This window comes from Rhinoderma darwinii, chromosome 3 (genome assembly GCF_050947455.1).
Source record: "Rhinoderma darwinii isolate aRhiDar2 chromosome 3, aRhiDar2.hap1, whole genome shotgun sequence".
Taxonomy (NCBI): Eukaryota; Metazoa; Chordata; class Amphibia; order Anura; family Rhinodermatidae; genus Rhinoderma; species Rhinoderma darwinii.
The window spans coordinates 58,280,669-58,295,667 of NC_134689.1; the positions used below are offsets into that span (position 1 = coordinate 58,280,669).

At 41.2% G+C, this 14,999-nt stretch overlaps 1 protein-coding gene across 1 annotated transcript in view; it reads left to right on the forward strand.

Annotated features, from left to right (window-relative positions):
• The window catches only part of SLC23A1 (solute carrier family 23 member 1), a 514,793-nt gene that overhangs the window by 354,923 nt on the left and 144,871 nt on the right, over positions 1–14,999 (forward strand). The window contains exon 10 of the mRNA XM_075859964.1: positions 5,385–5,532. Coding sequence (XP_075716079.1) covers positions 5,385–5,532 — 148 coding nt within the window. The remainder of the gene's footprint in view (positions 1–5,384; positions 5,533–14,999) is intronic.

Genomic DNA, 14,999 nt, shown 5'->3' on the forward strand with positions numbered 1-14,999 from the left:
CTGTCACCAGATTTTGCAACCCCTATCTGCTATTGCAGCAGATAGGCGCTGCAATGTAGATTACAGTAACGTTTTTATTTTAAAAAAACGAGCATTTTTGGCCAAGTTATGGCCATTTTTGTATTTATGCAAATGAGGCTTGCAAAAGTACTACTGGGCGTGTTGAAAAGTAAAAGTACAACTGGGCGTGTATTGTGTATGTACATCGGGGCGTGTTTACTACTTTTACTAGCTGGGCTTTCTGACGAGAAGTATCATCCACTTCTCTTCAGAACGCCCAGCTTCTGGCAGTGCAGACACAGCCGTGTTCTCGAGAGATCACGCTGTGTCGTCACTCACAGGTCCTGTATCGTGTCAGACGAGCCGGCACCAGAGGCTACAGATGATTCTGCAGCAGCATCGGCGTTTGCAGGTAAATCGATGTAGCTACTTACCTGCAAACGCTGATGCTGCTGCAGAATCAACTGTAGCCTCTGGTGCCGATGTGGCCGACACGATGCAGGACCTGTGAGTGACGTCACAGATCTGCACTGCCAGAAGCTGGGCGTTCTGAAGAGAAGTGGATGATACTTCTCATCAGAACGCCCAGCTAGTAAAAGTAGTAAACACGCCCCGATGTACGCACATAATACACGCCCACTTGGACTTTTACTTTTAAACACACCCACTTGGACTTTTGCAAGCCTCATTTGCATAAATACATAAATGGCCATAACTTGGCCAAAAATGCTCGTTTTTTAAAAATAAAAACGTTACTGTAATCTACATTGCAGCGCCTATCTGCTGCAATAGCATATAGGGGTTGCAAAATCTGGTGACAGAGCCTCTTGAAGTGGCTTTGAGGGGCCTATATATTAGAAACCCCCCATAACTCGGCCCATTTTAAAAACTGCACCTCTGAACGGTGTGAGGGCTTATTTTTTTGCGTGAGGAGTTGTAGTTTCCATTGACACCATTTATAGCACCATATGATGTACTGAGAAACCAAAAAACAAATCTTTGCGAGCTAAAACTGGAAAAAAATGCCAATTCCTCTATTGTTTTTTGCCTGTTTGGAACGTCATGGACTCTGATTTTTCTACTCCTGTGGCATCGTGTCTTCCTATGCTGTGAGGAATTATAATCGAGAGGAATTATTCTGCACAATGGAACATGCTTTTAACTTTGCTCTTCTGTAAGGATTTTGATTCTCCTTGCTGATGTCCTCGGTGACGATGGGTGACTCTATCCAAGGGCACTTACTCCTTGTCAAGAAACGTGTTCCTAAGTTTGCTCTTCCGTGAGGACTTGGTTTTTTCTCGAAGATGTCTTCAGATGTGATGAGTGTTCAGCGATACACCCTGACTTGGATACGTTCCTCGCAGCACTCCTTGTAATTATATTGAGCCTCTTAGTCCTACTTGAGTATCCTTATTGCACCCTGCTGAAAGGGGACTGCCCCCTTTTCACTAACCATTTAAGCATACCCTAAAGTTCTGTCTTTTTTTTTTTCTTTTGGTACATGCTGCATTCGGGATTGAAAACGGTCTCGAGTTCGGGGGGATACTTTTACTAGAGACTTATTTACTTGGTTCCGAAATACGATGCCATGGGTCAGGAATGGATACCATGCCTCTTACTCCAGTTACTTCTGTGGGGTCTTATTGATGGTTCACAGGTCTTTACAATGTGAGGTTACATCTGTTAAGACAGACAGATCCTAGGGGAAGATTCATTGTACTGCTATCCCAGTTGCACTTTTAGTCCTTTATCATTATTAATGTATATAATCCCCCTCCAACTACTATTCAATTGCTCAATGACATAATGTTTCTGATAACTGAGCTCGGCCCAGCTCCTCTTTTGATCCTCGGGGATTTCAACCTCTTGCTGTGCTCTGAATTGGATAAACTGAGGGGAGACCTGGGGTCTGGTTCCTCTCTAGTTAATTGGGCTGCAACTTATCTGCGAGAATTTTGGCAAACTCGTTACCCTAATTCCTTAGCCTATTCCTGCCATTCTTCCGCTCATAAGTCCTTTTCTAGAATCGACCTAGGATTTGGAAATTATGCTTCTCTGGTATATGTGATAGAAAAAATAGATAAAATATCTCCATCGGGGTATATTTTGTATTATCATAAGTGGACCACTCTCCACTTATGAAAATTTTGGGATACCCTGAAGTTGCAAAACTGAAGATATGGAGACTAACTCTCTTGTGGCTCTCCTGTATGGCGGTTGCGAATTCTTTCGAACAAGAAACTACTGATTTCTGGCATACTAACCTGGGATTTACAGATAGCAATCTGGTGTGGGATGCCTTCAAAGTGCATATCAGGGGGGTGGTCGTATGAACGATATCCTCACATAGAAAAGGACTATCTAAACAGCGTATAGGGTTGGAGGCTGAACTGGCTGTGGTGGAGGAGGCATATCTTAGGACAGGGTTGGAGGCTGAACTTACTGTGGTGGAGGAGGCATATCTTAGGACTAGGGACACCTCGGCCTTTACTACCTTCACGGCGAAGCAACGTGAGTATAACCTTCTACTTATGGAGTTTACCAGGAAGAAAACCTCATATTCCAAACAGAGGGTTTTTGAACAGGGGGATAAGAATGGTCTCTTGTTGGCTTACTTGGCTAGAGAGGACACCACACCAAATCCTATATTAGAAATCACCTCGTCCACTGGGCTGCCTGTCAATGACCCCTTAGTCATTAATTAATTAATGAAGTCTTGGCTAAGTTCTACTCTGATTTGTACTCATCTAAGTTTTCAAATGACCCATCTGAGCTGGAAACATACCTAGATAACATTATATTCCCCATCCTGGAAGATGAAAATTTAGATTTTTTTGGAAGCTAATCTGACTATAGAGGAAGTTAAAGAGGCTATTAGTTCCTACCTAAAAAGGAAAACCCTCGGTCTGGATGGTCTCCCAATAGAATGGTAGAAATTGTATGTTGACCTTATTGTCCGTCATCTGCTCGACCTTTTTCAATCCTTTAGTGGGGATACTACTCTCCCCCTTGTATAAAAGAGGCTCTTATAGTACTGATCCCCAATACATACAGGTGGAGGTGTCTTGGGAAAAATGTTATGGGCCATTTCCTACTAATAACATTTGCATAGGTGGAATTGGGCTGGATTCACACAGTTTTTAATGTGTATTTTGTACATGCCTTTTTCCTGATGTCATTGAAGTCCTATAAAGAAGCTTATGGAAAAAACATCTCTTTTTCACTATTTGGATTGTTCTAAAGATTGGTGGGGGTCTCAGTGCTCGGACCCCCACCAATCCAAACTTCTGACATGTCACTATGACATGTCAGGAGTTTGTCAAATGTTTAGCTACCCTTTAAAGTCTTTAGTAAAATATGAGAAAATCTACGTACACAGCATTTTTGTTTTTAGTGTTCTGTAGCGTTTTTTTTTGGGGTCAGTGGCATCTTTTCAAAACGCAGCATGCTCTAGGTATGGCTTCTTTTTTTTTTTTTTTTTTGCCATTTTTTCCATAGGCTTCTTTATAGGACTTCAATGACATCAGGAAAAACGCATGTACAAAATACACAATAAAAAAACTGCGTGTGAATCCAGCCCAATTCCACCTATGCAAACGTTATTAGTAGGAAATTGGCCATAACTTTTTCACTATTTGAATCGCTTCAACATTGACTACCGCTGATCATTCAGCCGGTTTTCACCCAGAGGCTAGCAGACTGCACACATATGGAGTATTGAGACCATCAAGCACAACTTTAAGGCTGGATTCACATGAGCATGTTCGGTCTGTAAAGGACGGAACGTATTTCGGCCGCAAGCCCCGGACCGAACACACTGCAGGGAGCCGGGCTTCTAGCATCATAGTTATGTACGACGCTAGGAGTCCCTGCCTCTCCGTGGAACTACTGTCACGTACTGAAAACATGATTACAGTACGGGACATTTGTACCGCAGCGAGGCAGGGACTCCTAGCGTCGTACATAACTATGATGCTAGGAGCCCGACTCCCTGCAGTGTGTTCCGTCCGGGACTTGCGGCCGAAATACGTTCCGTCCTTTACGGACCGAACATGCTCGTGTGAATCCAGCCTAAAAGGTGAGTGTAAAATCTAATTTTAAGCATATTACTATTGACCACCTTGCAAAAATAGCAATACCCCAGAGGAGCGCTCTATGTTTTCTTTTTTCTTTCCATATCACTGCCAATATCTAGAACAAAGCAGCTGAAGTGCTCGTGTAAGCACTCAGCCGCTTCGTGGCTTTTTCCGGAAAGCTGATGTATCAGAGTACGGGCTCATAGACTTTCTATTGAGTCCGTACACTGATACATTTATTTCCGGAAACAGCCGAACAGACACGAAGCAACTGAGCGGTCGCACGAACACTTCAGCTGCTTCGTTCTAGCGATTGGTGGGAGTCTCAGTGCTCGGACCCCCACCAATCTAAACTTCTGACATGTCACTATGACATGTTAGAAGTTTGTCAAACGTTTAGCTACACTTTTAGGTAACATCTGGCTGCGATTGTGGAACCCCTGAAAAAACTTCTTATCTCAGGAATCACCAAATTAATTATTTTTTTTCAAAAGAGAAAGTAAAGCTAATAACAAGCAATATTTGAGTACAGTGCTTTATTCATTTAATTCAGACTGCAGACTTCAGATTGCTAAAATAGTGCAGACACCAGACGTAAGACCCTAAAATTAATTCAGAATCCAGAACCCAATCGAGTTCACACCCCAATAGAATTTAGACCCCAGATTTCAGACCCAAAGTTTTGGGTCTGGGGTCTGAATTCTTTTTTAATAGAACTATAAGGCCTGATTCACACTATGTCACGCATTCTCCATAGTTGAGAGTCTATGGACGGATGCATGATGAGTGATAAGATAGGACATGTCCTATTTTCGCACGGACCCTTCACACGGTCTGTTGAAACAACGGCCACACTGAATTACATAGGTCCGTGGGATGGCCGCTGTTTCAACGGCCATCCCACGGACATTTAACACGTTCATGAGAATAAGGCCTAATAGTGTAATTGCATAAGCTTAACAGCCAACGTGCCAAACAAGGAGGCTGAATAGAAAGTAGTTCCCAGTACAAGATCCCTCTCAGCCAGTAGTTAAGAACATCAGCTAAAAGCAGCTAGTAACATATAACAGATAGCTTTGTTATCTGTTTTCTACAAATAATTCTATATAACAATAATGCATTCATGAATGTAATGGAAATATCACGCATTTCATAACTTTACATTATATTGTAAGTTCTCAATACAAAGCTCTCTTCATTTATTTTATCTAAATATCTGTATATTGTACAACACTTAATAAAAAGTGTAATAAATGTTTACTTAAAAAAAACATTCAATGAATAATGTAATTTTTTTTATTACACTAGGTCAGTGGGGACTACCTACATTTACCATTGCTGGTGTTTTAGGGATGTTTAGTGCTACGCTAGCTGGAATTATTGAATCCATGGGTGATTATTATGCCTGTGCAAGGTTATCAGGAGCACCACCTCCACCTGTTCATGCTATTAATAGGTATGTATAAGCTTATACAGTTATTAGAAGTAGCATGTGCGCTTTTCATAAAATATTTTATGCAACCTAACAAAATCCCAATGACTAATCACTAGTCACATTCACAACCCCAATACAAAATCCCAATGACTTTGTGGAAAATGAAAAAGATTTTCCGTTTTTTTTGGTAAATAAATCTTAATGATAGATTTCTAACGTTAATCTGTTGTCCCTTAGTCCTAACAGCAGCACAATAATGGCTAATAATGGCGTATTTGTGCCCCTGTGTACTAGTAAGACAGATGGAATTTTTAATTTAATCAAATTAAACACCAATTAACTACAGCCCCTTCCCTATAAAAGGACATCTAGCCTCTCTAGTAGTAGCATTAATTAGGGCGGGAAGCTTGTTCTGCTGTTAGGACTAAGGGTATGTTCACATGTACAATAAGAAAATTGCTCAAAATTACAGAGCTGTTTTCAAGGCGTTTTTTGAAGCCGAAAGTGAAGCTTTTTTTCCATTTGAAGCTGCTTTTGAGGCATTTTTTTAAGCGCTTTTCAGTGTCAATAGAAAATCAGCTGCAAAAACGCCTCAAGAAGTGACATGCTACTTTTCACGAGGCTTTTGTTTACGAGGCTTTTTTTTAAAATTCAGCAGCATAAAAATACGCCTCATGTTTAAAGCACAGTGTATTTTCCATTGAATTCAATGGGAAGCTGTTTGTACACATTTTGCAAGTGTTTTTTCCAGCCATATTTCTAGGAGTTTATGCTCAGAAATATGTGTGAACATACCCTAAGAGAAAACATATTAACGTTACAAATCTACACTTCCCTTACATCCTACCAGCAGCACAGTAATGGAAATTAGGCTCTTGTCTGGTGGAGTTCAAAATTGACCGTTCAAGAGCCGTCTCCTCGGAGAACCATAAATTCAGCCTATAATGGTTGATAAATATTAAGTGCGAGCTCCAAGATGCACAGCAAATCTGTTTCAGCTGGATCAGACATTATTCAGCCCAAGAGGTGGATACTGCTCTAGTTGAGTGGGCTCTAGAAAAATGAGGTAGTTCAGAGTTCTAACAATGGCTTCTACACTTCATCTACCCATGGTTATAAATTCTCAACCTTCCTGATCTCTTACTCCAAGCCAAATAGATCTCAAGACAACAGGATAGCTCTAGAAATGGAGATTTCATGAGAGGAAGACTCATCCCAGAACACTGGACGGGAGCTGACCTGATTACAGGTAACAAATGAGGGAACTTTGGGAGTGAAGTTAGGCAGTAGCCTTAGCAAGACCATGGAGGAATCTGATGTACAGATCCACTGATGACAAGACTTGAAGCTCCTCTATTCTCTTGACCGATGTAATAGCTACAACGGACATGCCACATGTGCAAACCGTGCAGCTGCACAGGAACCCAGTACATTGCATGTAAGGGACTGAGACATTGGCTCACAGTTACTGGTGTATTGTTGGAGAGATACAACGTGGTGTGCAATGATAAACTACTGGAGAGCATACCCCTCTTGCACAGGGGCTCTCCGCCACCTGTTTCTGCCCTTGATTATGACCAGGAAGAAATAACCTTTTAGGATAGGTAATTATGTGGGACCTCTTCCAGAGATTCAGAGGTAGATGAGCATAAACTTCTTAGTACTAGAGCAAAGTCCCACTTTTCACCAAGGGCCTTGGTGACTGGGATCTTACCCAAAAAGTCAGACCTGGACTAAATTTATCCCTTTAAGGTCGATATACACAGTCCTTTTCAGAACCCTTCCTGCAGGAAGTATAGGATGTTGTTAATCTGCGGGTTGGAACTATCCACTACTTGAGTGGAATACCAAGCTGAAAAGATCAATTTGACCCTTGTGTAAGCCTTCTTGTTAGATTCAGACCTGGACAGTGAGCAGGTCTTCATAAATTCATTGGAGAGCCCTGGGGATTATAAAAGGGGCTGGTCAACCTTCAGGGTGTCAGGTTGAAACTCTTCAGTTCCTAGCAGAGTTGAGTGTTCTGAGACACCAAGTTCTGCACTGAATGAGTTGGGAATACCATGACCACTGTGGCCAGATCGGTATGAAGGCTTTTAACATCGCCTGGTTTTGCCTGATATTCATCAGTACCCTGGGTATCAAGGAAACCGGAGGGAAAATGTAGTCCAGCCTGAACCTCCTAGGGATGGACAAGGCATCAACTGCCAAGGGCGTGTCCCCATGATAAAGGGAGACAAATGTTTCCACCTTGGCCCTGTATCTGTTCTCTATGAGATCGTTCTCTGGCACTCCCCACATCCTGGTAAACTGCTTGTAGATCTCTAGATTCAGAGACATTTCTCCCGGGACTGCTAGACTTTGACTCAGTCGGTCGGCAGTATTGTTGAGGTAGCCTTGAATATGTACAGCAGACAGATGGGTAGGTTCAACTCTGTCCATGTCAAGATCTTCCCCACTGCCCTGAGAAGTTGTTGTGTTCGGGTGCCACTCTGCCTCATGTTATGGTGTCCAACTTTACACGGACTGTTTTCCCCTTGACTTGCAGAGTATATAATTTGGCTTTGAGCTCCTTTAGGATCAAGTACATAGACCTCTAGAGAGGGTTCCTTGAGCCTCAGACTGTTTACTACTCCAAGTGTTCTCCCAACCTACCTGAGATGCATATGTACTCACCAAGATAGAAATGCTGTATCAAGGACCTCCCGTTTCTGAGATGTTTCCACGTCTAAGGGATTCCTGAGTTTAAAATGACAGAGTGCACCTACTGCTCAACCGCTCCGAGTTGCGTTACATTAGGTTCTGGATCACTCTCTGGAGGGGTTGTAAATGCCCTAAGGCCCAAAGAACTGCCTTTGCAGCTGCTGACATGAAACTTATGGACCCTCTGCTGCCAAGATTCTTTCCCGCCAAGCAGGAGGAAGGGAAAGAATATCTTCTGGGAATTTATGACAAAGTCTAGGAACGTCTTTGTTCTTGATGGAACAATGTCCGACTTTTCCCAATTTATTATCCAACAGCGTTGGAGTTACTGGACAGTAGTTTGAAGATGGAGCATCGGATGAATCATCCAGGTATAGAATCACAGATATCACCTGTGGTCCTAAAGGCAGCTATATTGGACACAACCTTAGAAAAGGTGTGAAGAGCCGAAGAGATTCTGAGCAGAAGAGCTGTGAATTGCAGGGTTCTTGACACTGCCTCTTATACACAGCTGTTCTTACATATTTTCTGAGAGGCAGAAAATGGGAATGTGAAGGTATGCATTCTTAAAGACCAGAGATGATATAAAATCTCCTTTTCATTGATCTGATTGTCTCCTATCTGAATTTCTTCTTCCTGAATAATCGGAGGTCGATACCTTTCATACAGTTGTCCTAAGGCATATGAGCTAGAATTACAGGAGAATAAACTCCAGTTCCTCTCCCAGGAGTAGGGACCTCCTCTAAAATGTTCCTTTCTAGCAATTGTAGGGACACTACAATTGGACTTGTACTTCCTAAAGGGAGGAAAAGGTTAATGTGCTTTTCTGTTTTACTGTAGCCACAAGCTAAAGCAATATGCAGCAGCTTCACAGATTTTATTGAGACAATGAAAAATGGCTCCAAAAACGGCTTCTTATTAAAAAGGGCACGTTAAAAAATGCCCCATAGGAACGGAAAGCCATTTTTCCCATTGAAATCAATGGGCAGATGTTTGGATACGTTCAGCCTATGCATATTCAGTCATTTTTCGGGCCGTTTACGGCCCGAAAAACAGCTGAAAATAGAGCGTGTGAGCATACCCTCATTGTGCTGTTGGTAGAAAGTAAGGGAATTAGTGTATAATGAAAAGTTCTACAACTTCAACTAAATGTACCAGTTTTGTATCAGAGCCCAAGCAGTTTTATTTGTTTAATTTATTAAATCTTTATTCAATTACACATGACAAAGATAGATGAATAATAGGCTGTATATCTCCCAGCGATGAGCAGCACTACATCTGTACGGATAGGTTTAGACGTGGTGGATTTGTTGCAGGTTCTGCAACAAATTTACATTGCAATGTTAGAGAATGGTTTATTACAAAGCCCTATTCATGTGTAGCAGATTTTTCTCCTGTGGATTGGAGGGCATGCTGTGGATTTTTAAATGTGCATGTGCTGAGAAAATAAGTCTGACCTATGGAGGCCTCACCTCACAACTTACAGGACTTAAAGTGGTTCCAAGATAGACATTTATCCCCTATTCACACAACCATCAATGGGACCCCCACTGATCACTAGATCGGTCCTACTCACTGCACAACCACAGTAATGAGAACTTTGAATGGAGCGTCAGTCAAACATGCACCCTACCACTCTATTCAAAGTCTACGTGACTGTGGAATGCCAAGAAACTGCTGTTTCCATCAGCCTCATAGACATTGAATCAAGTGGCAGGGAGCATGCTCGACCACCTCTCCATTCAATCTCCTCGTTACTGCAGGGAGTGCAGTGAGAAAAAAATGGGTGGCTCGGGACTACCTGTTATAGCAATTGCTGGGGCTCCCAATGGTGAGTAGCGCAGCGATCAAGCGTTTATCACCTATCCTTTGAAAAGGTGATAAATATCTATCTTAGCACAACCGCTTCAAAGGATCTACTGCTAACATCTTGGTGCCAGATACCACAGGACACCTTCAGATACACCTATCCTTATAATTTGTTTCCATAACTCAGTAGTATATTTGCATATAAGGAACTATATCATATACCTCATTAGGGAAAAGTGGCTTCTCCATCTGCCAGCAGTCTGTTTTCCATTCCTTGCAGGTTCTCTGTAAATCTTACGAAACATTCTCACTCTCCGAAAAATCCATCTAGATTAAACAGTAAATATTAGACATGGGGGATGGTTGAGGAGAGTTAAGCTGGAGCAGTATCTCTCCCTCAGTGTCTACGTAAAGTGGTTTTATATAGGTGTATATTCAGACTGAGGAGCGCTACCACTGCCAAAATGGTGTGTCCCTCCTTTTACCCATAATACACATTTCAAAGGTCATTAAACAAAAGACAAAACAACTTCTTGATAGGAAAAAGGGAGGTAGGGCACAGATTTTATTTGAAATAAACAGTTTAGGAGAGCCAAAAGATCTCAAAGTGTTGGTTATCTCAGATATCGGATATAGGGGCCAATTATTACCAGAGCACGCTGGGTGCAGAAAATGATTGTTCCAGAGATTTTATTAACTAGACCCCACTTATAATTAAACAAGGGGAACCAATAGCTAATTAACTCAAAGCCTGCTGTTATGAATTCCCCCTCCCTAGCCCCCTCAGTCAGAAGGTATCCTCTCCTTAGCCCCTCGGGTGCCTGCATCCGTGTTTTACCACCCATTAACGAGCACCAATTGACAATACAGCTTGTCGTTGCTCATTTGCTCTAATCAAACAAAGCAATGATCAGGAGAGTACAGGGAGGAAGGATTGTTACTACGATCGTTTTTCCCCGTACATTTACATCTAGTCGGCAGTATTAGGGTATGTGCACACACACTAATTACGTCCGTAATTGACGGACGTATTACGGCCGCAAGTACCGGACCGAACACAGTGCAGGGAGCCGGGCTCCTAGCATCATACTTATGTACGATGCTAGGAGTCCCTGCCTCGCTGCCGGACAACTGTCCCGTACTGAAAACATGATTACAGTACGGGACAGTTGTCCTGCAGCGAGGCAGGGACTCCTAGCATTGTACATAAGTATGATGCTAGGAGCCCGGCTCCCTGCACTGTGTTCGGTCCGGTACTTGCGGCCGAAATACGTCCGTCAATTACGGACGTATTTAGTGTGTGTGCACATACCCTTAGGGTATGTTCACACGTTCAGCAAAAAACTTCTGAAAATACGGAGCTGTTTTCAAGGCAAAACAGCTCCTGATTTTCAGAAGTTTTTTTTAATTAACAAGTGTTTTTCGCTGCGTTTTTTACGGACGTTTTTGGAGCTGTTTTTCTATAGAGTCAATGAAAAACAGCTCCAAAAACGGCTCAAGAAGTGACATGAACTTTTTCGCGGGCGTTTTTTAACCCGCTTATTTTTTAAAACCGAAAATAAGCCGTGTGAACATACCTTTAGAATAAGATCCCTATTCTTTTTAGGACATTTTGATATATAATGTGTATATCCTCGGGTAATCACTGTGGCTATGGCGACAGTTTGAATTAGCATACTTTCTCTGTTAATTCCATAGTAAGTGAATGGTGTGGTGACCACGCATGCGCACACACAGTGGACTTGGGGGACCTGAGTTCTTATGATTGCTTGGGGTCACAGCGGTCTGATCCCCAGCGATCAGACATTTATCACCTATCCTGTGAATAGGTGATAAATGATGTTTAAGGGAAAAAACATTTAACTCCATACTTTTCCTGAACAGCAAAGAGTGGGATTTCCCAGTACTACAAAACCCAGGGGCAAACACAGAAATCATACGACCCCGTAGCTTAACTTTAAATCGACCCGACCCCACACTGAACTCTGATAAAGGTACTACAGGTTTTTTTTTAAGTTAAAGAGGCTCTATCACACATTATAAGTGGCCTATCTTCTACATAATGTGATCGGCGCTGTAATGTAGATTACAGCAGTGTTTTTTATTTAGAAAAATTATCATTTTTGACGGAGTTATGACCTATTTTTGCTTTATGATAATGACTTTCTTAATAGACAACTGAGCGTGTTTTACTTTTTGACCAAGTGGGCGTTGTGGAGAGAAGTGTATGACGCTGACCAATCAGCGTCATACACTTCTCTCCATTCATTTATTCTGCACATAGTAATCTTACTAGATCACTGTGTGCAGCCACATACTCACACACTAACGTTACTGAAGTGTCTTGAGAGTTAATAGACATCACCTCCAGCCAGGACGCGATGTCTATTCACAATCCCGACACTTCGATAACGTTTGTGTTGGACTTACAGCACAGCAAGCGTAATCTCACTGTAAACTGTCATTTACAGCGTAATCTCGTGAGTTTACGCTTGCAGTGCTGTAAATGCCACACAAACGGTACCGAAGTGTCAGGATTCTGAATAGACATCATGTCCTGGCTAGAAGTGATGTCTATTAACGCTCAAGACACTTCAGTAACGTTAATGTGTGTGTATGTGGCTGCACATAGTGATCTAGTAAGCTCACTATGTGTAGCATAAATTAATGGAGAGAAGTGTATGACGCTGATACACTTCTCTTTACAACGCCCACTTGGTCAAAAAGTAAAAACACACCTAGTTGTCTATTAAGAAAGTCATTAGTATAAATCGAAAGTAGGTCATAACTCAGTAAAAATTGATCGTTTTTCTAAATAAAAAACACTGCTGTAATCTACATTACAGCGCCGATCACATTATGTAGAAGATAGGACACTTATAATGTGCTGACAGAGCCTTTTTAAGCCTTTCATGACCAAGGGTCATTGATTCCCGTGTCCTGGTCAAATTTTCCCTGCCTGTCTGATATGCACTTCTTTAAACGATAATATCTTTGAAACCGCTTAGACCTCTTTTTTTTTTTTTTTTTTTTTAAAAGACTTATGAGGCTTTCATTTTCTAGATTAGTTTAATTAATTCCATGTTTTTTAGTTCTTTATTTTTATTATGGGCAGATTAATTACTAAAAATTAAAAAAAAAAAAACATTAGAATTTTTGACATACACATACACTAATAAATACTCAAAATACATATGCAAAACTGAAAATCGACCCTAATTGAGTACTATAAATCAGAGTGATGAAGGTATCAAATATAATTTTATTTATTAAAAATTAAAACAACAAAGTACAACGGAAAATATGCAAAGCTGAAACAACAAAAAGCTGGTGCACATAAGGAAATTAGCCACTCTCTGCACTGATGAGCCAAACAATATATGTAACAAGTTGGCGACGTCAATACCCCAGTTATATTACCCCGTTAGTGACCGCCAATACGCCTTTTCACGGCGGCCACTTACGGGCTTTATTCTGATGCATATGCCTTTTTACAGCACTGCATCAGAATAAAGTAAACAGAGCAGGGAGCTGTCAAATCTCCCTGCTCTCAGCTGCCAGAGGTAGCTGAGGGCTGGGGGCGTCCCTGCTCTGCCGGGTGAGATCGATATTAGTATCGATCTCACCCGTTTAACCCTTCAGATGCGGTGCGCAATAGCATCTGAGTGGTTTTGGAGAGAGGGAGGGAGCTCCCTCTCATCCCACTGACACCCGGCGATAAGATCGCCGAGTGTCTGTGTCTCCAACTGCAGCCGGGGGCCTGATAAAGGCCCCCAGGTCTGCCTGTAGTGAATGCCTGCTAGGTCATGTCGTTAAACGGACAGGCAGTAATACACTGCAATACAAAAGCATTGCAGTGTATTATAATAGTGATCGGATGATCGCATATTAAAGTCCCCTAGTGGGACTAGTAAAAAAGTTTAAAATAAGTTTAATAAAGTTTAATAAAGTTAATGAAAAACCCACTTTTTCCCCTTACAAACTGCTTTAGTATTAAAAAAACAAAATAAAGTAAAAAAGTTACACATATTTGGTATCGCCGCGTCCGTAACGACCCCGACTATAAAGCTATTACATTACTTAACCTGCACGGTGAACGCCGTAAAAAATAAAATAAAAAACAACGGAAAAATTGCTGTTTTCTGTGAATCCTGACTTTAAAAAAATTTGATTAAAAAGTGATCAAAAAGTCGCATCTACTCCAAAATGGTACCAATAAAAACTACATGTCTTCCCGCAAAACAAAAGCCCTCATACAACTGCATCCGCGAAAAAATAAAAACGTTTCGGCTCTTCAAATATGGAGACACAAAACCAAATAATTTTGAAAAAAAGCGTTTTTACTGTGTAAAAGTAGTAAAACATACAAAATCTATACAAATTTTGTAGCGTTGCAATCGTAACAACCCGCTGAATAAAGTTATTGTGTTATTTATACCACACGGTAAACGGCGTAGATTTAGGACGCAAAAAAGAGTGGCAAATTTTCTGACTTTTTTCTATTCTACCCCAAAAAAAGTTAATACAAGTTAATCAATAAATAATATTTACCTCAAAATGGTGCTACTAAAAAATACAACTTGTCCCGCAAAAAAGAAGACCTTATACAGCTATGTAGACGCAAAAATAAAAAAGTTATAGCTCTTGGAATGCGACGATGGAAAAACGTAAAAAATAGCTTGGTCATTAAAGGGAATGTGTTGCCAGAAAAACATGTTTTTTTAAAAAAAATTAAACATTTAGTGTGTGGGTGATTAAACATTGTTCAAATTTTTTTTATTTTTTTGCACGAGTCCAGGAAATATTATAAATTATTTCTAATTTATAATACTACCCATTTTTGGTCACTAGATGGAGCTGTTCCCAAAATTGCAGCATTGCAACATTGGGTTAAAAGCCCTCGCTCTAGTGAGCTCTCAGCATCCCCCCCTCCTTTATCCTGGCTAGTGCCGGGATAAACGAGGGGTTTGAACGATGTA